The following is a 24984-nucleotide window of genomic DNA, read 5'->3' on the forward strand; positions in this document are numbered from 1 at the left end:
GAGACACAGACATTTTGCTAGGCATAGCTGTCTTTAGATTAAAGTTCAAAATTATTTAGCAGCTGAAGAATGTTCTCTTCCTGTTCTGCAAGGCATACTCAGAAATTTGTAATCATACCTCAGCTTCCATGTGGGCTAAAGCACATGATATGGACGTGAGTTTAGAAAGGTTTTCTAATGTACAGCATGTGCACTGAGAAATATTTTCTATCTACCCCCAAATTGCTGAACAAAAAAGTAACATGTCAAAACTTAACATGTTAAATAAACATAATGTCTACATTCCCATTGTTTTTGCACTCTCAACATAATTTATGCTCATGAACATGCTCATGAACAAAATGTTGTGAAATTAGCTGAATTAAACTTTCTGCTATTAGCAATTGCTGTAGTTGACACAGCAATTTCATACACCAAAGGTACTGAGCAGCCTATGATCTTCAGGTTCAAAGACACCTGCACACCTGAAGATTGTACGGTAACCTTAAAGAAGTGGTAACAGATGTGCGTTTCCCCTTTAATTTCTCATCTCTCTATCCAGAGCTATTTCAGACAAACAAACAGACTAGTTTTCCTATGATATCCTCTCCCATATCAAGATCCTTTACGCTACTAAGGCTACAACTAGCCTACCAAGGCTGAGTGCCTGAAGAAATGCACAGGACCGAAAGCGACCACCGCTCTGGTCATGTTGCAGTTCTATTTATAAGCACTCACAGCTTGAGACACCAGGAGAAAGCTGACTAATTTCAGCAACATGACCAAGTCATGAGAAAACTATTACAGCTAGGAGTAGTACACAGTTACCAGGCCCACACCAATCGCCTCTCAAAGTATACTTAATTAAAAATGTACTTAATTACATAAAGTGTAAAGCAGGGCTTTTTATAACAGGATACCACATAAGAAAATTCAACCTGCTGCATTTGCTTTCAGATAACCATACTAGAGGCATTGCCTCTCCTAAAACAGAACAGATATAACAGTGGCCTTAAGCTTAGTGAACATCCTGTACTGTGCACATATGTGTCAGGCAAAAGGGATGAATGGCCTTTTGTAGGCAGAACCTTCAGAAATAATGTATAGATCTGGTATTTAATACCATTTTTGAGATGAAATAATTTTTTGTAAAATAAAGCTATTAAAGGACCATGTGAAATATATTTTGTTTTTCTTTTTAAAAATTCATTTTGAAATGCATTTGGCATTACTGTGGCTGTTGGTGTTACTCTTCTGAATTCAAATGACAAAGTTATCATCATGGTGCCAAACTGAGTCAGGGGAAAATTTTATAATCCATTTTTAAATTGAGAAATAATATTTCCACAGAACCCATGTGTGTTTTTCTATTCACAAGCAAATTCCTATTCACAAATGGTGAACATTGGGTGTAGAATCTTATTTCTATAACACAACACAAAACAAGAACACCTCTAGTGCAAAGGTACCACAGGAAGTATATTTTTCTACATCAAGAGCCCGACAAGAACCCATGCCATTTCCAGTGCCATTTCGTCATTGTTGACAGAGGGTACTTCAAAAAATAACTCAGACAATCCTTTGGTGCACAAAATCATTGATGTTTTTTACTCACATTTTCCCCACTAACATAAAAAAATACACAAAAAACTCAGAAGGTGCACAGTGAAACACTGAAAATAAAGCTAGCCATGTCTGCTATTTACAGAAACAGAAAATCCCTTACGCTTCCAGCGTTGCCTTAATTTAAAGTGACCCTTGTTGGCGTAAAAAAAGAACGAGAAAAACAACAATGCCAGTGCGGTAGACACATTTCATTCGTTGGTTCCTTCTTCTTGTGCAGGTTCATACTGCAAAAGCTGTGAAAAAACAGTAAAAGAGGAAAAGATTAATGAGGGAGGAGGCAAAGGTTACTGAAGTTGCCATCTTTTGGAGAAGTAAAAGCTACAGACAGGTTAAACGGAAACGGCAGTACCTTGTTCTTGAGCTCTTTGTTTTCCTCCAGCAGCAGGTCGTATTTCTGCCTCAGCTCCGCCAGCTCCAGACGCAGGGTCTGCGTGTCGGCCGGCTCCGGCCCAGTCACACCCAGGTGCTGCTTCAGGAAGCTGCCACTCTCATTAAGGCATTTTCACCATCACATCCAATCCCAATTCAAGCCAATTTACAGCTTATAGTTAGTGTTGCCAACTTAACCCTGAATCTGGAGGGTTTCCATCTCCAGGCTTTTGTACCACCGACACTCTTAAGTAATTGAGCTAAACATTGTCTGGATTGAAACAGCCCATTGTTCATCCCCGCTTCTGAGGCTGTCAGTGGTTTAAAATAAAGTGATAATCCATCTTAACTCTACACCCTGGGTTGAATTACCCTGAGATAATTCTTTTTATGCCACCAGCTAACTCATATTGCATAGGAATAAAAGAACAGGTCATGTGAGGAACTATCCATTGCAGGCTTTCCAAAGGATACTCCACAGCGTTGTTGGGCTTTTCAGTCTCTTCGTACAAAGCTATCAGCACTGGAAAAAGAGGGGAAGAATGAATTTCAGTGTTCACAACAGGTAGTCACACGGCAAGTGGTGAAGGACAGTGAGGGACAGAGGTAGCATACCGCTAGTAAGACTGTCGAGCACACCAGCCTTCTCCAGGTACCTCCGGAACTGCTCCCGTTTGGATTCTGAAGCCTGAAATTGCGGCAAACCAGGAACAGACAAGGACGCTCATAAATATAATAAAGGTACCATAAAAAATACTGGTTTCGGTTTATGGTATGACATATTCTTCCATGTTGTACACCAAGGTATTTCTTTAAGGGACAGTCCATAGCTCAAATAAACAGGTTTAGCTACTGAGATTCCTTTCTAATACAACAGCATTTTACTTCATTTTGAAACTGCATTTCGTGATTGTCGGTAGAAACTACACAGATTAGGCATTTAAAGTTCTTGCTTAATTCCACTGCAATAACTAACACCACTCTTAAGTTTGTTACATGACGCAGAGAGGATCGGGATTGTTCCACTGTATAAGTTTCTCACATCGATGAAGATGACTATGATTGAAAAAAGCTCGCAGGAATCGAATAATAACCGGGAAAATTCGGAGGAAAGTGAAAATGACCATCAAATTTTCCCTTTGAACGAATGGGCGTGTCCAACAAAATGAATGGGGACAACGGCCGCTCATATTAGCTAATTATTCAGCTGGAAACGGTTTGGCTTCCTAGTTGGGAACAAATATTGTAATTTTCAAGCTTGGTGGCTAATCTAACCAGAAAACAGGGATCGTTTCGAATTTCATGAAACTGAAACTGCTTTTTGATTACGTAACTAGTCAGTCAATTAAGACCAGCTCACTGGGTACTATAGCTAGGCTAGCTAGCTTGCAAGCAAATGCGTTAATTCAAACAGGATGACAATTTGCCTTTCATTCCAGGATGGTCCAGGGTCTTAATGGCATGCTACCTAACCAGTAGTCAGCGTTGTCTCACTTCGACTTATTTAATCAATCTGGTCGGCTAACAGGCAAGCTACTGACACTGCTCTCCTGACTGAACTTGAGCTCTAAATGAAACAATCCAACAAGTCAGCTACCTTCACGACCCAACACATCCTCAAGCCACTAAGCACCGCTAACTGGCAATCTGATACTGCCCAGGAAAACTAAGTTTGTTTGCTAGTTAATGAACTAGCGAATGCCCATCCACCCACACCTGACGATGCATTTTTTAAGTTTCTAAATGGAAAACTGTTTGCAGTGATGTGCCCTGATGATTGCCGTAGGGGTAGGGCAAAATGTTTCCTTCTTGCTGCCAAGTTTGCTAGCTGTATAACTAACAACAGCAAGCTACGCAGGTAGCGTTAGCCCTACCCATGCCATGTCAACAGGAAACAAAATTTGCCGTAACAAAAATTATATTCTTATAACTAACACAGACAAATAAGTACGATGCGACGTGTGGTGGCAGAGACGTTTCGCTTACCCTATAGTGCGCCATGTTTGAGGGACGGCTTTTGTTGCCCAAACTTTCTGTTTCTTAGTTACTACCGGATAGCAGCGAACTACAAATTCCCGGTGTTTTGCGCATGCTCAGTTCCTATGACGAGCCCCAGGAAGCACCCGGCGCATGCGCAAACACAACAAACGGTAACCACGGGCAACCACGTTGCAAAGACACATTTTCTCATTTCTGCATCTTTATTTGTATTCATAAGAGATGTTTGATTGACTGTTTTAATAATCCAATAAAAAGCTCAGTAAATCCAGCCGATTCTTTCAATTAGCGGGCATGTTAAGTACATCAAGCTTGGACTGTTTCCAAGTCTTGTAACAATCCAATCCCTCCTGTCTTTCGTTTTGGAGGTGGTGGGATATGGAGTTGGGCGTGCTGTATTGGGAATGTTTCCGCTCTGTACATTATCGGTAATAGAAAGCTAGATATATTGGAAAGTTCATTGATTTGAGACAGCACTTTAACACTTTACTCTGAGTTTTTTTTTTTTGTTTTGTTTCACTGACTTTTTAAAATAATTCATATGCAGTCCAGGAAAAGGGAAAACGCTACTATGATTAGGTGAGTTGTTTTTTCTTCGCACGGAATCGCGCAGTAATATCACAAGCCTCGTCAGTTTGTTTAATCCACAGGCATCCCTCGTGTGCCATCTTGTGGACATAATAGTGCGTTACATCAGGTGCCACCGGCATGGGTTTTGGTCGCATGGCACCAGTGCATGGCAGCTGCAGAGTATTGTCGTTACCTTTTTATTGAAACCTGATGTTGACCAGTTTTTATGTTCATTTCTTACTGTGTAAATTGTTTCTTTTACAAATTATTATATTTTCAAATTATTGTGTTTTTGATGAAGGCAGGACACTTGTGAACCATATAGTATAGTGCTACAGGAGGGGAGTAAGAATCTGAACGAAATTGAGCTCTTGCTCCTGTATATAAACATGGTAATAATGGTACAGGCGTGAGTGTTCTTTGACAAATACTCAGCAAACTGCTGGAAACTTAGCAGACATGCAGAAGACCTTGGTAAGTAAATGTCTGAATTCCTTGGGAACATTGAAATATCTGGCTGGAAAAACTGCATAAATGTGGAATGCCTGGTTCTAGTCAGAGTCTGCCCCACATGTACAAAAACCTGCCTTTAGCGGCAACATTAATTAATGACCCCAACATAAATTGTCTTATTCTAGGAAGTGTTTATGAAACAGGTACCAGAATGACACCTGGTACATGTAACCATGGCATTTCTGGAATGGTTTGACCAAACTAGGGTGTGGATTTAGTTACATGGCTTCAAGGGTAATATACTCACAGCACCAAAACTCATGATCTGACTGATGTCCATAAAAGTACATACAGTCACCAATGCATGGCAGTTATTGAAGGTTGCTTGATCAAAATGTAGTCCAGTCAGGCTGTGATATTGAAATAAACCATTAGTGTAACTGACCATTAAATGCACTTTGACTGAAATTTATGTAACTTGGCATGAACGTAGAGGGGTTTTGTAGTGATTGCATAATGGGGTATTACAGACGGAGAGTTTACATTGCTTTAAAATTCACAAACTTTTGGCCAAACTTTCCTCTGTGGTGTCTGCCATGTGTCTGCTGTTCTCACAGTTTTATGAAGCAGTGCACCTGCTTTGGCTGTGCTGTGTCCATGCTGTGCCAGTGAGATCGTCTTTTATACAACAAGGATAACATTATTCTTCTTATTATTAATAATAATACAATACAGTGGACAGGTAGCTTAGCTGTGAAATTACATGTGTACCTATAAATATAAGGCCACTTTACTGTAAAGGGGACATTAATGTAAAGAGTGGTTTAATAATAGTGTCATTTTATTTATTATTATTGAGAGGATTGGGACTCTTGGAATGACACATTTTAAAATTAAAATTAAAATTGTGACACTGCGTTCGTTTCACAACAAATACTGTCTTCCTCAGTCCACATTAGTCCTGTTTTGACGATGGTTACGATGGACGATGGTCCTTCTCGAAAATTAAACGTTTAATTATTCATACGTAGCTTTCGCTTTCTAATGTATCATGTCACATAAGTGGCCCGCACTTTGCGACTCCTCCAGTCTTCAGGTGAAAGGTCACGCGAAACAAGCTCGCGCACCAGTCCACCGAGTCAGGTGACTGCAAAACATATGACACGAAATGAACCACCCTGCTCGTCCAGGGGCGTCTTGAGCGACATCATTTCTAACCAATAATTATTCGCGTTGTCAGCAAAAGGCCCAATAGGAGAAACGGAGGCGGGCGTAAGCGCTAGATTTTGTTGAAAGCGAAACACGGGGGGACCTGAAGATTTAAAGGAGAAGACGGAGAACTGTTCCCTGTTCTCGTCCATGTTAGTTAGACAGGCTTTAAAAAATACTTGTAAACTACTTTTATTGGGTGTTGGTGGTGGGGGGAGATATCCGTGAATAAAACTTGGGAAAAGGGGGTGGGGGAATAGGGGGAAGCGAGCGCCGTCGGGTCAAAATGTCTATCCAGTTCGAGGAGCCGCTGGCGGGCAGCTACGGGGTGGTGGACTCGTTCCCGAAAGATTTCGGCTATGGAGTGGAGGAGGGGGACATCGAGGACAGCCCGGCTCCTTCCGACAGCAAGCCTCGGATCCTGCTGATGGGATTACGGCGGAGCGGCAAATCGAGTATTCAGAAGGTGAGGAGGAGAGGGGGTCCGAGCGAGAGGCCGGCGGACCGTGATTCACTTCTGGTGTTTGTTTTTACATAACGCCTTTTGGCTGGATCACTCAATCTGGCTAGCTGGTTAGCTGTCAACGACTGATGAAGCTGACGCTAGTGAGCCATTTGCTTCTTATTAGCAGTCTGTATAGCCCGATCACTGCTACTAACGTATATTAGCCCCGAGCCTGATCGCACATTTCATCGGGGAACGCTGACAAGCTAGCAACTTAGCCAACCAGCTAACCCTGTAGCTCGCCATCTAACGTTATAATGTTAGCTAGCTAGAGTCTGGCAGGATCGTGTCACAGTGCAGAAAATAGAATGGGTCAAAATGTGGGTGGCTAGCCAATGTTGCAGGTGAATGTAATAGAATTCAGATAGCTTGCTTCTTACCGACTGGCAGTTGCGACGCACCGGCGTTGGGCATGTGACTGCGTGAAAGAGAATCCACCCTTATTTATTTATTTCTTTAGATATTAATTTATGCAGTGCTATTATCTGGCCTGCGAGGATACGTTGCTGGGAGAGATTAGCTAATATTCGACCTTGTGCGCAACCTGCATTACCTATGATGGGTCCTAAAAGACAGTCACCTATCCGGCATCCCCCTCTTGCGCCCTGGGCTCGGTGGATGTTGGTGTGGGGGTTTAAAGGGACGCGATTAACAGTTCCCACACACACAGGGCCAGCAGCATTTACGCCGAACCTGCAAGTCATGCCACTGTTTCATTCATTACATAGAGGTAATCAAATACTCGATCATTGCACGCAGTCGTTTTATGGAAGAGTAGATCATTGTTGTTTTTAGTGTTTCTAGCTGTCTTTGTGACTTGTGTACAGCTAAGATAAATAATTCATCATAAAAACTGCATCTGGGTTGCGGAGGCAGACATTTTAGCATGCTCTGTAAACGACAAAGGACGTTAGTTATCCTTTGAAGGTGAAATAGGTAAAAGTACAATAATGACTAAAAGAAATGTTAACCACGTGAACAAACAGTGTAAAAACACGCCCTAGGTGCTGCATGTGTGTTAGCTGATCCAAACATCATGCACCTACCAGTCTGGTTTCTAAACATTAAGTTTTTTTTCTCTCTCTCTGTTTCGTATACTTCTGTCCAAGGCAGTTAGGAATGCTACAACCTGACCACTTTACACACTATTCACTGCTACACACTTTGCTAGTCCAATATTTTGTAAAAGGCAATCTCATTCGACTGCTTGTTGTGCATTTGACCTCAGCAGTTGGAGATGGTGCACTCTGCTAAACTCAGCATCTCCTGTCTGTGGCAGGTGGTGTTCCACAAGATGTCCCCCAATGAGACCCTGTTTTTGGAGAGCACCAACAAGATCTACAAGGACGACATCTCCAACAGCTCCTTCGTCAACTTCCAGATCTGGGATTTCCCCGGCCAGGTGGACTTCTTTGACCCCACCTTTGACTATGAGATGATCTTTCGGGGAACGGGTGCTTTGATATTCGTCATTGACGCACAGGTAATGTGGCTTCAGGTTCATCAATATCCCATAGACTTAAACAGTGCATTTTAGTGAAGGTTTCTAATCTTTCCAACGTCACAACCCAAAGTGTCAATACATTTTCTGCCACCCTCGTCACCTATGGTGATTTAAAATGTTTAAAATGTTTATTTTCATGTGTTAGCTTTAAATAATACATAGGCATTGCACATTGTGCCACTTTATTAGATGCACTTTAAGTAGCTGTGGTTAAGAGCATCTGCTACGTGTCAGTGATGTAATGTAATTATGTCAAACTGATGTTGTATATTCTAGAGAGTGCAGTGTTTACGCGGAGGAGAGCAGATGTCTGTAAAGTGGTGTAGTGTGTGTTTTTCATGTGGTTCTCACTCTTTGAACCACTTAGAACACCTTGACTAGTTTCCAGTAAAAACTATTACAGTAGCTCGCTTACAGTTGGATGATACCTGAGATCAGGAGCTTGGATTAAAATGATGTCAATGGATCATGGTGCACAGTGAACCCCTATTTGACTGTGAGTAGCTAAATGAAAGTACTTTAAGGTAGAGGTTCATTCAGGATTGGGACTCTTCCTGTTCCCTGTCCTGCACAACTCACTGGGGACTGTTAAAAAAAACAATTACTTTTTTTTACATTTATTCATTTGGCAGATGCTCTTATCCAGAGTGACGTAAAGTGCGTGTTATGCAGCTTAAGTTAAGGGTATTCTGTTTAAACCATTTTTAATGTCTCCCATGCTGTGACTTTTAGTTTAAAGTGAATCCAGATGGGTTATGATGAGGGCAATGGCAGCAATTGATATGTGCTGATCTAGGCCAGAATGCTTCTTACAGTGAAGAAGAGAATTATGCCAGTTTGCTTAAATTGGTTCTGCACATTTGAGATGAGAGGACACTTTTGTCCCGGATGTAGTGGGAGAGAAGTGCTGAAATCCTACACCAGACAGGCTGCTGAAGTAATCTTAGTCATGATCTAAATCAGCACTAACTCAGTCAGTCAAGATGGAACACGATTAAATGGATCATTCGCAAATCTTGTTTGTTTCATCAGTAGCGGCTCTCAAACGCAGAACCGGCGTCATCGCGGTTTATTTTGATTCTGAAAAGTAACCAGCTGAACGTGTGCAAACATGTGAAGAGATCAGAGCTGGTCTCATCTTGGCCTAGTATTTCACTCCAAACAGCCCCTGCATTCAGCTGTACTGTCAGTCCTTGTTAAAGCTGTAGTAGGAAGTGAATTTTTATCATGGTGAGTGAAAAGTGGTCTCTTTCTTCAGTGTTTAAGGTGTGAATGTTTGTGATGGTGAGTGGGAAGATGTCTCTCTTTCTTCAGTGTTTAAGGTGTGAATGTTTGTGATGGTGAGTGGGAAGATGCCTCTCTTTCTTCAGTGTTTAAGGTGTGAATGTTTGTGATGGTGAGTGGGACGATGCCTCTCTTTCTTCAGTGTTTAAGGTGTGAATGTTTGTGATGGTGAGTGGGAAGATGCCTCTCTTTCTTCAGTGTTTAAGGTGTGAATGTTTGTGATGGTGAGTGGGACGATGCCTCTCTTTCTTTAGTGTTTAAGGTGTGAATGTTTGTGATGGTGAGTGGGAAGATGCCTCTCTTTCTTCAGTGTTTAAGGTGTGAATGTTTGTGATGGTGAGTGGGAAGATGCCTCTCTTTCTTCAGTGTTTAAGGTGTGAATGTTTGTGATGGTGAGTGGGACGATGCCTCTCTTTCTTCAGTGTTTAAGGTGTGAATGTTTGTGATGGTGAGTGGGAAGATGCCTCTCTTTCTTCAGTGTTTAAGGTGTGAATGTTTGTGATGGTGAGTGGGAAGATGCCTCTCTTTCTTCAGTGTTTAAGGTGTGAATGTTTGTGATGGTGAGTGGGAAGATGCCTCTCTTTCTTCAGTGTTTAAGGTGTGAATGTTTGTGATGGTGAGTGGGAAGATGTCATCCACTTCAGTGCTGAGGCAGCTGTTGGGTCCTGCAGCGCTTCTTCCAGCTCATTACTGTCACAGGGCCCTTTGTGTCTGAAGCACGCACTGGCTGCTTAAATTCAGACGCCTCCCTTCCAGAAAGCATGCTGCCTGCATTGCTGTAAGAGAGAGGTGAGGCAGGTTTCCAGTCATCACTCAGGAATGCCAGTTTGGGAAATGGTGGTGTCTCCAAACGGGTGTGTGATGAGATGTTACCGGCACGCTGTGGAGCTGGCCCTGGCAGAGCCCCAACAGCATCAGCCATTGAAGGGAGCTGGAGACACCATCTGAAGCACTGCTCAGTGATCTCTATACTGGTGTTTGCAAATAACCTGACTGCAGTGACAGACTGCACTTTGAACCGGAGGGTCCTGGGGTTGGGTGCCTGTCCTCAGAGCGGCTGCTTGCATGAAAAAGTTCAGTAGAATGAATGTGTTAAATGAGTCAGGTATAAACGGAAAAAGTTTGCATTTACATTTATTCATTTGGCAGACACTTTTATCCAAAGCAACGTACACGTGAGGTAGAGGACAAGTAAGACAGAGTGCAGTAGTTCAGTTAGTATGGTAAAGTTCAGTAGTATGACTGCATTAAAGGAGTAAGGAATAAATTGCAGGTACACCTGGTTAAGGGTATGTACTAAGTAAATGATTAATAATTAATAAATTAACTGCTCATTCTGCTTTTAAATTGTATTTTTCTACTTCAATATCTGGTTGTGTTTTTTGCACTGTAATTCATCTTCATGTTAAAGAGATTCACCAGAAGGTGATAATATCTGCTTTTCTCTCTCTAACACTGTTAACCCTGAATTCTTGGGTTAACGCAAAAGAAAAAGCTTTAGCACAGCTGGTGCTCTCTTCGTTCCTGTCACTCAGATCTGACTGTGTGTTTGTCTCTGTGTTTGTCTGTTTGTCTGTCTCGCAGGATGACTATGTGGAGGCCCTGGGGAGGCTGCACCTCACGGTGTCCAGGGCCTACAGGGTGAACCCCGAGATCAACTTTGAAGTGTTTATCCACAAAGTGGATGGGCTGTCAGACGACCACAAGATCGAGACCCAAAGGGACATCCACCAGAGAGCTAACGACGACCTGGCAGACGCCAGCCTGGAGAAGCTACACCTCAGGTGGCTTCACTGCGCCATAATTTAACTTATTTTCTTAGCACATAACCCTTATTCTTCCATAGCTATATTATCCATTTAAGCCATTCTATGAAGCAATCTGGGTTAAATGCCTTACTCAATGATAGCAGCAGCATCAGCTCTCTCGGGAATCAAGCCTGCAGTGTGTCGGTACAGTTACAGCACATTGACCATGGAGTTCAACAGCCTTGTAGACCCCTCCCATAAAAATCACAGAAAATTATTTCTTTGGATATGTGTTTGTTACCAGAATACTAGAACCCCCCCCCCCCTCCTCCAACAAAAATGCTTTCCACTAAAGTCTGTAAGTCTGACTCATGGAGGCAACCCTATAATCCTTTGATCCCTGATAATTCATATTTTGGAATGAACGCAGCTATGTCTTCTGGGAATTGTAATTTTTCTTGAGCGTTGAGGTCAGGATGAGCCACTTGTGACCGTTGGGTGAAAGTTGTAGATGTGTGTGGTAGGGCAGAAGTGTTTCTGTTTTGTTTTTGTTTTTAGTCTTGTAGGATCAGGCATTCCTGCAATGCCTGGCATGTTGGCGCACAGATGAAGATATTCGCTGCGTTTAAAGACTTGGGGAACACAGGCGTTGTTTGGTGCTTCTGTGTTTTGCAAGTCCAGGGCAGTAGGATTCATGGCAAAGGATGGGGTGGCAGTGAGAGGGGCAGCTGACAGCCACGCACCACATGGTTTGCATAGTCTTACTGACGCTGTGAGATTCTTCTAAAGCCTTGAGAAAAGTGATTAAAAATGAGCTTTGCACGGTGGTCAGTCCAGCGGAATTTCTGCTCATCTTCCTTCACAGACTGAAGACTCGGCTCCTCACTCGCTTGTAGAACTCAAGTTAAGGCTTTTCCTGTATATTACAGTTGGTGTTGAAATTTTAATACTGTAGCCATAAGCCTGAATTCAGTGTGGCACTGCCTATTATAGCACTGTGTGACAGATTCGCTTGTGTTCTTGTGACCCTTGTGACTCAGTGTGAACTGTTTTCGAGCTGGCTCGTTAGATGCACATATGTGTCTTTGCTTTGCAAGCCACTCTAAATAAGACTGTCATTTTAACTGATTCTCACAGAGACAACCTTGCCGGTAGCGATAATTTTTATTTTGTATCACTGTCTTATTGAAGGTTTCGGTAGTGATGGTATTGATCCGTACTCCCCAAACATGCTGAGGAGTGCTTTCAGGCAGGGGCGCTAGCAGCCTGCAGCTGATAATGTGACTCTGTTTGTTCATGGGACTGCTGGCCATTGTTGTGTTTTCTGTCTCTTTGAGGAAAAACAGTTTTTTTTTTTGGATTTTAAAGTTTGAAATTGAACAAATTGAATTTGCTGACATTTACTGACATGTATTAGCCTTGCCTACTGTTACAGCCAGCAAAAATGGAAAAACTTATATTTATATTCTTATGGAAAACTGGAAATATTTGGGCCAGCTAAGCTGACTGAATTGACATAGGTTTGTGGCAACAAAGATTTTGTTTTTGGCCTGTTTGATCACTATACAGTGTTTACCATTTTCCTGAGGAGCATGTTAAACTTGAAGTGATAGACGAGGGTTTCCTGTGTAGCAGAGTCTGGAGGAAATGAAAAGGTTGAAATGTAAATCGCACACCGAGCAGGTTAGTGCTTTCTAAATTCCTTTTGTCATATGTATGTAAGGCAGGTCTGCATTGGAACAGGAACAATGAAGGCAATTGTCAAGGCTGGGTAATATTTTGTTACATGAAAGTTTTACATGTACGTGTGTTTGCGAACACTGGCATGTTGGTCCAGCAGAATAGCGTTTTGTTGGTACTGTTAGATGAATTGATGCCTTTCTGCTGTTAAGACCGCTCTCCGCTTGTTACCCACGAAATCAGGTGTGAAATCATTGTTGTGTTTCCTTTTAAGAAATGGCAACAACAAAAACTGTTCAGCCAGAAACGCAGCACTAAGAGCAGGATTTTCCGCTGTGCTCACTCCTTACTTAAAATGTCACGGCCAGGAAGTATGTGTGAAACAGTGCTGGTGAAAGCATCCTGCTCTGACAGGCGGCCGCGTCCGCGCTGAGAGCTGCGTACGACACGCCTGTCCTGCACAGGGTCTCCCTCGAGCAGCAGCCTGCACAGGGCCTGCTTCACAGTGCTGACGCTGGGCAGCCACGCAGACTTCGCTGGATGAGAGCCTGTATGATTGCTCATTTATATACACAGCATTTGTGCGACATGAACAAACATTATGATGTAACATAAAACATGCTCATTGATTTTTTTTTTTTTGTGCTGTACTTTGTCCTGTTCAGTGCTGTTAAGTCATATCATTCACAAATAATGAATTTTATTAAGCAAAGAGAAATACAATGTATTTTCTGTTACATCATGTTTTTGTTCCAGTTTAATCAGGGGTGTAAAAACTGAGGAGGACACTATTTTATTCTGGTATTAAAATCTGTAATTTTTCTGGCATGGTAACCACGTTTCAAACCGGGAGATAAAGTAGGATGTGTGATGTTGCTAGGGAAACGCTTCTTTTTTGCAGATTATTGTCGAGTGAAATGGGAGGACACATGCTTGAATCTGTAATATCTAGAATGTCCACCTTCACACTTTTTCAATGCAGAATAATATCAACACTGTCCTGTGGTCATGAGGTTAAATGTTTGGGAGCTGTCAGTAATTTAGGTGCTGCTAAGCAGGTTTTTTTTTTTTTTTGGATGGTGAATCTTCCAGCTGATCTTAACAGATGGTTCACTGTTGGTCTGCTTTGTGGCGTAGCAGTCCGGCTCTGCAGCCTTACAGAGTGAGGGTCACGTGCAGCTCCTCGCTGCCCTGCTGCGCGCGCCCCAGTGCCAGGGCCGCATCGATCGCTGCTCTGACTCCTGCGCTCTGTGACCCTTGCTTTATATTATTTACTGCCAGATAAACTTAAGCCCAAACAATGGGCTGCCATTGATTCACTCCTTTTCACCCATGTTGCTCCATGAACTCGCCGGGGACAAATGTTTGGCTGTTGCACAGACTGTTTTTTGTGGTGGTGGCTCTGGAACTGTGTATGCTGAATCCAGAACAAAGTGTTCAGGCCATTATTATTGTTCCGCCCTTTGTAATTAAACTTTGCCCGTGACCTGAGCTCTGTCTCTCTCTTTATTTCACATATAAATGTAGTTTGTGAGGAAGAGGTGCTGTTTCATGCTTGGATCATCTGTCATTGGTTCCTCATATTGATAAAGCTCCTCTAACCCTCTCTGTCTGTCTCCCCCCCGATCTTCCTTTCAGCTTCTACTTAACCAGCATCTACGATCACTCGATATTTGAGGCTTTCAGCAAAGTTGTCCAGAAGCTCATTCCCCAGCTGCCAACGCTGGAGAACCTTTTAAACATCTTTATATCAGTACGTACCCACACAGATTCCTTCTCAGACAGCCTCTTGCTGTGTGTGATGTGTCTCTCTGTATCTGTCTGGGTAAATAGAATTTGGTGCCATGTTTGTGCCATGTGGCTTGAGTTATGGTGTGAATTTGGAGAGGATGAGTGTTAGCTAGTTCAAAGTCCCAGAGTCGTGTTACAGAAATGAAGCTGGAGACCTCAAACTCTGGAAGCTCTGACTGGCAGGGCTCATTTTCACTCTGTGATTTGTGTCTTCCTGTCTGCAGAATTCAGGGATAGAAAAGGCCTTTTTGTTCGATGTGGTCAGTAAGATCTACATCGCCACCGACAGCTCTCCAGTGGACATGCAGTCGTACGAGCTGTGCTGTGACATGATTGACGTGGTCATCGATGTCTCGTGCATCTACGGGTGAGTCCCCCAGACACCACTGAGTCCCTCCTGCTATAGGTGCCACAGGTGAATCCCCCCAACACTACTGAGTCCCCTTGCTACAGGTGAGTCTCTCCAACCCCAACAGGTCCCTGCAGGGTTACAGTCCCTGGAAAGGCTTGAGAATCCCAGAGAGTATTTCTGCTGTGGCAGACTAAATTCTCCCACTGTCCTTGAAAAATTGCCCAAATCAAATTCACACTTTGTTTCTACTTTTATAGTTTATGAAATTCCTTTAATGTTCTTACTAACTTCACTGACTCACTAGTGTGATGTCAGTTACTATGACATCAACAGCAATGTCAGAGTGCCTGCGTGTTCTCCTTATCATTGGCTGGTTTACCAGGCTTGTTTTGTGGGAGACTGATGATTACAGCCATAAAAATGATAACCACAGCTTAAGTTTATTAATGAAAATGATTCAGGACTCATGGAGACTCCGATTTGGACATGATCTGTCCTCTACAGCGCGATCCACGGCTGTTCATCAGGAACAGAAATGGCTCGAGCATGTGAAAGTGAACACCACACAGCCTGCTTCCTCTTTGAGGAATCATAAACTCAGGCTCCACATTTCTACTGAAATGAAAATCTGTGGTACATTGAGCCAGACATGCTGCAGGTGTTTGACATTTAATGAAAAAGAGTTTGTGGCAGTTTCATGTGTACACTCATTTCATGGAAACAACCACTTTCATTTCTGTGTCCGGTCATGAGCCGGTGGGTGTTGCCTGGTAAAACGTGTTCATGGAGAGCATCTGAAACTACCTGCTGCTAAGGAAGGTGACAATTTACAGTCTCATTAGTGTAAGTTGAACTGTTTGTTTAAAGCCAAATGTTCACCATATGCATAAATTCTGCTAATACTTGGTGCCTAATTTCATTATGTAGATACAAGATTGCAGTATTGACTAAGGCTTTAACCACTTTAATAGGGATCGTAGAATGCTTCAGTGTAAATCCAGGAGAACTACTACTTTTTACTGTTGAGTTCTGGCTTGGGCTCTTGGGTTGCGAGTGTGTCTGCTTTGAGGGGCATATGGCTCCGGATGGTACCTAAACCCCCCCAAACTCGGTAGTAATAGTGTAAAGGTTTGGGGTTGTGATCTGCAGTGGAGAGGGTGGACTCTGAGACCCACAGCACTGTGTGTACAGCTCTGAGCCCTGTCGGACTCAGCACACTGGAATGTGAGGGATGGTCAGGCACCTTTTGTTTGGCAGTGATTATTTCCTAATAGCTTTGTCATGCTTACCAGTCATTCTGAAGGAAATCTCTGTGGGAAAGTTGCTTTTCTCATGAACAGGAGATGTTTGCAGCATAGAGGAGAGTTCAGTTTCATTTCAGGAAGTAATGCTTTCTACACTGCCCTCACTACTGCCATGCAGTCTTTACCTGCCCCAGCTCTGAGTGGTTTGTGTCTCATCGCTGGGCGACACCAGGGTTAGGCTCACTCTGGTGCCTCACACACCAGCCCTCCGACCTGCCCCAGAATGGACTGAGCAGTAGGAGCAGGATGCAACAGTCGTGAAAATCGCCCATCATCATCTGGCCTTGGGCGAGAAGTCCTCCCCCGTCAGCTCTGGGTTTTCTCTGTGCATGGCTCCCTCTGGAGAACGTAACTCGCCGGCAGTAGGACCCAGCGTCACGGCGGATATCAGACCCAGCATGCGTGAACGTCACTGCAGCTGCGGTGCTGCTTTCTGCTCACCTGTCTGAAAGGACAGCTTCTCCTGCCGCTGTCAGTATGCACCTCTGACACCTCTCATCTTCCTTTGTGAAGGAACTGCTCACAGCATTATGACACAGTGCGCTGTGTGTGTGCGTGTGTGCGTGTGTGCGTGTGTGTGTGTGTGTGCGTGTGTGTGTGCGTGTGTGCGTGTGTGTGTGTGTGTGTGTGTGTGTGTGCGTCCGCGTGCGTGTGTGTGTGTGTGTGTGTGTGTGTGTGTGTGTGGTGTATGAGATATCCCGGAGGTAGTGAAAACTGACTCACTTTTCCACTTCACCTTTGATACTGAGCTGATTCCCTTGGGTCTTACTGGTGTGTAGTCCTAGATTTTAGAAGGTGGGTAATTCTCAATATTTTAATGATGTTTTCTGGATATTTTATAAATTTAGTTTATATTCCTAATGCCATGTGTTCCACCCAGCTGTGATTTTTCTAAAAATGATGACATGCCACTAGTGTTTCAGTACATGTTAGTACTTCTGGCAAGTGAAGATGAATGTGTATTTCAGTATTGTGATGGTGATTGTGTGACTGTAGGTAGTAGTATGAGTTGTGCATTTCAGTAGTGTATTAGTGAATGCATAGCTTTATGTAGTAATGGTTGCGTGAGTGTGCGTGTCAGTGAATTTCTCTGTAGAGTATGCTGATCGGTGTTTGTGTGACAGAGTGCTAATAGATGCTAGTATTTCTTGAGGTAATACTGGCCGATGGGGTATTGTTTTCCCGATAAAGCGATAGTGGGTGATTGTCTTCCTAGAGAGATGATGGATGCGGCAGAGGTAATTCCTGTTTGCGTTGCTGGGAAGCGGCTGTGGGTTTTTATGTGTTTGGAGGCTGTGAGATTGACTGTCTGTGTCTTGGGTTCCAGCCTGAAGGACGATGGCAGTGGCAGCGCCTACGATAAGGAGTCCATGGCCATCATTAAGCTCAACAACACCACCGTCCTGTACCTGAAGGAGGTCACCAAGTTCCTGGCGCTCGTCTGTATCCTCAGAGAGGAGAGCTTTGAGCGTAAAGGTGAGGTGCAGTGCAGGCCCGAGACCAGCAGGGGAGGCCTGGGGTCTCATTGGTGGCGATTTACAATGTACAAGCACGTCTAGGGGCAGCACCGCAAGAATTTACACTCATATTACAGCACAGTGTAGATCTCTAGAAAGTAGCTTTATTTGGTTACATTTTTATCTAATTTAATGCTTATTTAACTCAAACAAATCCCTAATTGTATTTTTAGTTTCTAAATCAATCATGTAACTGCTGAATTATTTAAAACATTTTTTCCCTTTTCCGTTTTTTTTTTTTTTTTGCCCTGCAGGTTTAATAGACTACAATTTCCACTGTTTTCGCAAAGCGATCCACGAAGTGTTCGAGGTGGGCGTGTCGACCCAGAGACTAGGCACCCCGCAGCCCAGCACGCCCAACATGAAGACAGTGACCCACAACGGGACTCCCAGGAGCACCGTGTAGATCAACCCCGAGAGAGTGCCAGACAGACAGATAGACAGACAGACAGAGAGACGGAGAGACAGGCGTGTCAGTATGCAATCTATATCCCGGGTTCCACAGCCTCGGTCACAGAGAGAGGACCTGATCTGCAGAGGCTGCGCTGAAGGCGGTGTGCAGACGGAGAGGCCTGAGGCTCGTGGACCAGGGACCGAAGGGAACGATGCAAAGAAACTGGAGAGGAGACATTTGGAAGGAAAAAAAACACAACTGATTCTGTGTGACTGTGCAAGGCATGGGTGCCCCATGCAACAATGGAAAAAAACAGTAATTACACAGAGAGAAAGCGCGTCAGCTCTTTCAGCAGGAAGGCCAAACTACTGTAAGCCACACCCCCTACAGGGGCTCTGTAGGCACTGGGTAGCATCCAGCCACTTACAAAACCATGCAAACGATTTACTCATTATAGAGAAACAGCCATGTCTAATTGGGATTAGTACAGAGTCTGAATCTTTCAGACTGGGCTCTAAGCAATGTTGGGTCTTGCTGACAAAATAACACTTAAGATGTAGGCTATTAGGAGCTTGCACCCCTACTTACATCTGTACCCAGACCTTTTTTCTTTGGTTTCTCTTTTTAATATATATATATATTTTGCCTAAAGAATGTGCACAACAGTTGAAGTATCTCGTTAAGAGTTGAGTGTCAACCCCCCTCCCTCACAAAGGTATAGTCAGCCAGGCTGACGGTGGAAATTGGACTTTAACCCTTTTGATAATACTTTCAATCTTTCACCTTTCACCCCTCTCCACCCTAAAACAAAAATACCATGTGATGTGTCTAATCACAAGATCACAGGTAGAATATTAGAACTCAGATGCACAAAATGCAGCCAAATCAGAAATCGGACCCCATTCCAAGCATGTCTGTGATGACATTTCTTATAGGTGTTTTGTATTCGTATAATATGGCTAATTGCATTGTATTTGGGGATAAGCTTAAAAGAAAAAAAAAAACACAAAAAGTGTGACTAAATTGCTCACTTTTGCCACTAGCAAACAGAAGGTTATGCTGTCAGAACTGGGTACTCTTCACAGAAAGCCACTGTCACCTGTATTTCAGCCAAAAGTAGATGTCTTCACACATGACTCTTTCACTTCTGCCAAAGGTTTTTGGCCATGCACATTAAAATAAACACTTGCACATCTGAAACAATATTTAAAAATGTGCTGATTTGTTTGCGGTCTGGGCAGAACGTGCAGCTGCCAGGGTGGTGTCGCGGAACATGCGTCAGCTGGAGAGAGAGCTTTGGAATGGAGTTTCCTTCAGTGTCACTGGGTCCAAAAATATGATTATTTTTTGTGTGCTGTATGTTGGTTTTAAATGCGAAAATACTAAAGTTTTCTTTGATTATCCTGTGATTATTTTTGGTAATTAGTAGGTGTATGAATTACATGAAGTCATATCAGAGTCATATTGTTGACATTTGTTTTTTTTTTTATTTTATTTTGAAATAAGGGGGTTGTCGCTAGGCTTTAAATGTGCAAAAATGATGACAAAAACTATTGCGTTGTTGGTCATTACACTCATGGGGATTTTTGAAGTCTGAAGAAGGTGGGTGGCAGCATGGATGTGTTGTTTGGGATCACTGTGAGTTAGGAAGTGAAGAGGGGCGTTATTTTCACAGATCCCCAGAGTAACTTGCACAGCTTAGATCCATATATACTGCACAGCTGCACATTTACTGAAGTGGGTACATTAGCGGAGAGCACAGATCTGTGGGTCTGAATCCACTGGCCTCTGCCTCAACCTGCTGCACTGCCACGCCATGAAATCCCAGATGAAGCCTTTGCCTGTACCCTGCGCTCTCTGTCTGGGGTCTTACCTGTGCCCTGTGCTGAGGTCTCACCTGGGCACTGTGTCTGGGGTCTTACCTGTGTCCTGTGCTGAGGTCTCATCTGGGCTCTGTGTCTGAGGTCTCACCTGGGCACTGTGTCTGAGGTCTCATCTGGGCTCTGTGTCTGAGGTCTCATCTGGGCTCTGTGTCTGGGGTCTTACCTGTGCCCTGTGCTGAGGTCTCATCTGGGCTCTGTGTCTGGGGTCTTACCTGTGTCCTGTGCTGAGGTCTCATCTGCGCTCTGTGTCTGGGGTCTTACCTGTGTCCTGTGCTGAGGTCTCACCTGCGCTCTGTGTCTGGGGTCTTACCTGTGCCCTGTGCTGAGGTCTCATCTGGGCTCTGTGTCTGAGGTCTCATCTGGGCTCTGTGTCTGAGGTCTCACCTGGGCTCTGTGTCTGGGGTCTTACCTGTGTCCTGTGCTGAGGTCTCATCTGGGCTCTGTGTCTGAGGTCTCACCTGGGCACTGTGCTCAGGTGTCTCGCCTGGGTTTTCCGCGTATTGTGTGTGTGATCGGTGAGAAAGGGGTTCCTTTCTTTAATTCATGGGTGTGGTGGGAAGTGCTGAAAACAGGCTCAGAATCATTGCTCCTATTGCACAGCACTAGGCTGTGAGGTCCTGCATTCACCTGACCACTCTGCTCTAGCCCCCCACAGGTTAGTAGAGCTGCTGCTATATTAAGTATATTTCCCCCTTTTTTCCAGCTGTGGCTCCATTAAGAGCCCACCACTGTATCCCTCTGAGCTCTTTCACGTGTAGCTTTACCTCTGACCCCACTGTGCCTGATTCAGACAGATAATCAAGTCACCTGCAGTTCTAAACACCTTCAGATGATATAAGTGAGTGCCTCTGAGCAGAATCAATACTGTAGGCTTCACCGTGGGTCAGCTGGGCAGTCCATTGGCCGGTGAGAGAGAGGCTGAGTCAGTTTGAGACTCCGTTTTAGCTGTCTGTTGAACCATTACCCTCTCTGACCCCTCTGTGACCCCCCCCCCCCCCCGGTGTGACCTCCGTATTCTCTAAAGCTGCCCCCCCCCTCAGCAGCCTGACAGAGCATTTAAAAGTGAAGTAATGAGGAGCAGAAACAGACTCTGAGAGCTACCTTCCTCTTGGCACTGCTTTTCTGGGAATTGTGTGAAGTATTAAAATTGTTTTTGCATTTGATTATTGATTTCCCTCCCCCTTGTGTCAATTTGCTTCTATTTTCAAAAGCAAATCTGGAAGAGTTTCTAGAAAGTAATTTCTTAAAATGATAATCGTGTTTTGGCCGTATGAACTCCAAAGTAAGCAGAATGAAGCTCATGTTTGCCTTATGTGTACACAAGAGGGTCACGTCATCTTTGATTTTTTTTTTTTCATTTTTGGAGAGGGGGAAGGGTAGTTGCTGCTAATATTTTCATGTGTTAAATCTTATAAGAATATAATTATTTTACTTGTTTAAATTGCAGTGTGTATCTTGAAAGGTTGTGTATGGGTACATCCTGTAACTAAATGGTTTGTGTGAATTTGCTGCTTGATATTTCATATCTGTTGCCCTACTGTTTGGCTGTCCCTGTCGCTGTTGGTATTAATCTGCTGTATCCACACGCACAGCACTCTGTGACAGCCAGATTCTTGCCATCAGGACCAAAGTAAATTGGGTTTACACCAAAAATCTTTTGAGGTACATCAGATTCCTGCAGTTTGCTTTTAGAGCCAATCAAGTAGATGAAATGAAATGGAAGTGGTGAGAAAGATGCAACACAATCCAAACCAGGGAGGCGACTGTCGTCATTATACCAACAACGATCTACAGTGTCAGAAAGATCCAATTTAACCAGAACAGACAGTACATGGAGGTCATTACAGACACACAACAGGGTAAGTTCATTGCTGTTCCCTAAAACCCGGACCTGAATTTCTCAAGCAGATGCTTCCAGTAATGCTTTTCATTAGAGAATCTTCATCCTGGCTACAGGTAAGAAGTGCCTTCTGATGAATACTCCATAGGTGGGCATTTGGGTTATGGTTTCTCTAATTATGTGACAATTATTGAATAAATGAAAGCATAGTTTCCACTCATGCATATGGTTTTAATTCAGTATAAATGTGATTAGTGAATAAAGAGGTGCCATGGTGTCTCCAGTGGTGTGGATCAGTAGTTGAGGAACAGTTTTGGTTTGGGTCTCTGCACTGCTGGGCGGCAGTGTAGCTTAGTGGTTAAGGAGCAGGACTCGTAACCGAAAGGTTGCCGGTTCGATCCCCGCTGGGACACTGCTGCTGTACCCTTGGGAAAGGTACTTAACCCACAATTGCCTCAGTAAATATCCAGCTGTATAAATGGATAACATTGTAAAGAACTGTAACCTATGTAAGTCGCTTTGGATAAAAGCGTCTGCTAAATGAATAAATGTAAATGTAAATGTAAATGCTGAAGGCCTTCATCGAGCGATCATCGAGACCCCTTCAACAGACCCCTTCAAGACTTCCCTGTGGGAATCCAGGTGAGTGCATGGTGATTAGACAGCAACCGCATATTAAGTAGAGTACAGGTGACCAGAAAAATGATGTCACACTGAGTCCTGTCACACTTTGATAAGTCTTCCAGATACCGGAGATTAATGAACTCCCTGGGTGTGGAAAATTCCGTTACACTAAACACGATTGTACTTCCTTCCTGTGAATGTACCTTAAAAAATTTAACTGCGTGAATGTGCAGATCAAATGATATGAAATGTCCACCAGACATCAAGCAAATATATAACCTTTAAAGTCATGTGAACCATTCCATGGATAAGCATGACTGTTAGTCCTTTTTAACACGTGAACATTAACAGATCTCATGGTGATACCTTGGGAAGCTTTGCCACCACAAGCTCTTGATTTGTAGCCATTTTGTAACCAATATATTGTTGGCAGGTCTTGGTGGCCTCTGGTTAGCTTGATTAATGGTGTGCTTTCCTCCTACTTGCAGGCAGTTGGGTTTTGGCCCAGAAAAGCATCTGCTTCCTGTATCCAGTATAAAACCGACAACAGAGGAAGAACCAATGAGTAAGCAGATATTAGGACATGTAAGAGCCACACAAGGTAGGAAGCTTTACATGCCGTTCAGTCAATATCAGAGACATTTTCATATTGTATTTAACCCTGTTCTAAAGGTGAATAAATGCTTTTATCCTGTCCTGAGGCACTGAGATATACCTGCTGTTTACACCACTGGACACCTTTAAACTTGTTTCCACATGAGGTAATGGAATGTTACCTAGTTCAGTTGCATCTGTATTGACAGAATAATTAATATCAAAATGTTAATGCAATTTAGTGGTGAGCAGAGATAAAGGTAAAAAATATGAATGTAGTAATAAAACAAAATAATAAAGGTGCATCCTCTTCTTCAAACAACATATACTAAAACCACACACCCTGTGGATTAGTTTAGACAAGAGATTTAAATTCCCACCTTCGTGTCCGTGTGGATGTTAACTGTTAAAGACATCATCCTAACCCACACCACCAAAGGATAGATTACCAATGAGAATTTCTTGGGTGGACCACTATAAAAACTACTCTCTCACTGAAGCTAGAACACTGAACAGAGGTTGTGGCATAATCTCACTCAGTCTTCCATGGCAAGCCTTCAAAACTTGAATCATAGCTACTTCATTCACAAAATGTCAACTTCTCACAGGCTTCACACCCTAGAAAGTGAGATGGAGAGAGGGTCCTGGTTTTATGACCCTTTGTTGAACACATACCGAAAGTGGAGGGGAATTCCTGTGTCTCTCTGGTGTGATGCAGAAAGGGAAAATGGTGAATCTCAGATCAAGTCATTTCGAAGCACGAATCTTCCAGTGTTGCTGTTAGAGGTCTACCATAAAATGTTTTCACAAATGCTAATACCTGAATAATTTATTAGACTGAAAACTGTCAATATTGATATCGTCTATGGATGTATTCATTAGTTTGCAAAGGTTTGTGTATTTTACACTGGGAGTGTAAAATAATGGAATGGAATTACTTTTTGCCAAGTGTGCCCTCCTGTTCAACTGTGCTGTTATGGCATTTTACACATTTTACAGGACACAACAGAAACATTTTAGCATTTAACATTTTAAGCTCGTAAAGCATGTTTTTGTTCCTTAGAGTTAACCTCAGCGGCCGCGCATGAGGCGCTGAAGCGGCGCGCGATGCCTAACGGTTAAACGTTTTAAAATGACCGCTTGATGGCGCCAAATTACCGCGCATGATGTCGCAGGACCGTCGCGAGTCCAGGTGAACTGCTACAATTATCCGTTTGCGGGTTTGAGGTAGCCTGACTGAACCTTCATTTCACATACATAGCGTAATCAACCTTTACATTTTGATTTTCGAAATTTCCAATTTTACCGTCAAACTGAGTTGTCTGAGAATAGGTCACTTATTTTTTATTGTGAATAAAATTAAGAATTATTTGGTCTCTCTTTAGCCTGGCGATTTGACGTGTAATTATGGCAGCCTAGGTGACGTTAAATAAATTACAAGTACGAAGGAAATTATTCTTAAATGTTAAATGAATACTTTTTTCTCTAGTTAAATGAATCCTTTTGTGGCCAAGAGGGGATGCCGAAGCGTCCATACATGGATAAAGAAACCCGAGCGGTGGAGGGAAGCAGGGAGCGGGGTAAGTTCACCCCCCAAATTCACCTCCAAATCTGTAAGTACCGCCATACAGGCTGCCAGCCCGTTACGGCAAGCAGGGCTCGCAGCCCCTGTCACGACTCATTATGTGAGAATGCGAGAGGCCGTTAAATTCTACTTCCACGCAATTTAGACGCAATAAAACTGTCACGGCATTTTTATC

At 43.3% G+C, this 24984-nt stretch overlaps 2 protein-coding genes across 2 annotated transcripts; one reads left to right on the plus strand and one right to left on the minus strand.

Annotated features, from left to right (window-relative positions):
- Positions 1 to 1537: 1537 nt before the first annotated feature.
- On the minus strand, positions 1538 to 4030 carry LOC118784348 (c-Myc-binding protein-like). The gene is made up of 5 exons (XM_036538558.1): positions 3961 to 4030; positions 2590 to 2662; positions 2449 to 2497; positions 1955 to 2084; positions 1538 to 1838 (listed from the first exon to the last, which is right to left on the minus strand). Exons 1-5 carry the CDS (start codon positions 3973 to 3975, stop codon positions 1794 to 1796), a joined length of 312 nt encoding a protein of 103 aa, XP_036394451.1. The 5' UTR covers positions 3976 to 4030; the 3' UTR covers positions 1538 to 1793.
- Positions 4031 to 6305: 2275 nt separating this feature from the next.
- rragca (Ras-related GTP binding Ca) lies at positions 6306 to 20147 on the plus strand. Its single transcript, XM_036539068.1, has 7 exons — positions 6306 to 6670; positions 7989 to 8192; positions 11082 to 11281; positions 14564 to 14678; positions 14941 to 15083; positions 17700 to 17848; positions 18144 to 20147. The coding sequence occupies exons 1-7, from the start codon at positions 6491 to 6493 to the stop codon at positions 18293 to 18295; spliced, it is 1143 nt and encodes a 380-aa protein (XP_036394961.1). The 5' UTR covers positions 6306 to 6490; the 3' UTR covers positions 18296 to 20147.
- The last annotated feature ends 4837 nt before the right edge of the window (positions 20148 to 24984 follow it).

The sequence above is a fragment of the Megalops cyprinoides genome, chromosome 10 (assembly GCF_013368585.1).
Source record: "Megalops cyprinoides isolate fMegCyp1 chromosome 10, fMegCyp1.pri, whole genome shotgun sequence".
In the NCBI taxonomy this organism is placed as follows: domain Eukaryota; kingdom Metazoa; phylum Chordata; class Actinopteri; order Elopiformes; family Megalopidae; genus Megalops; species Megalops cyprinoides.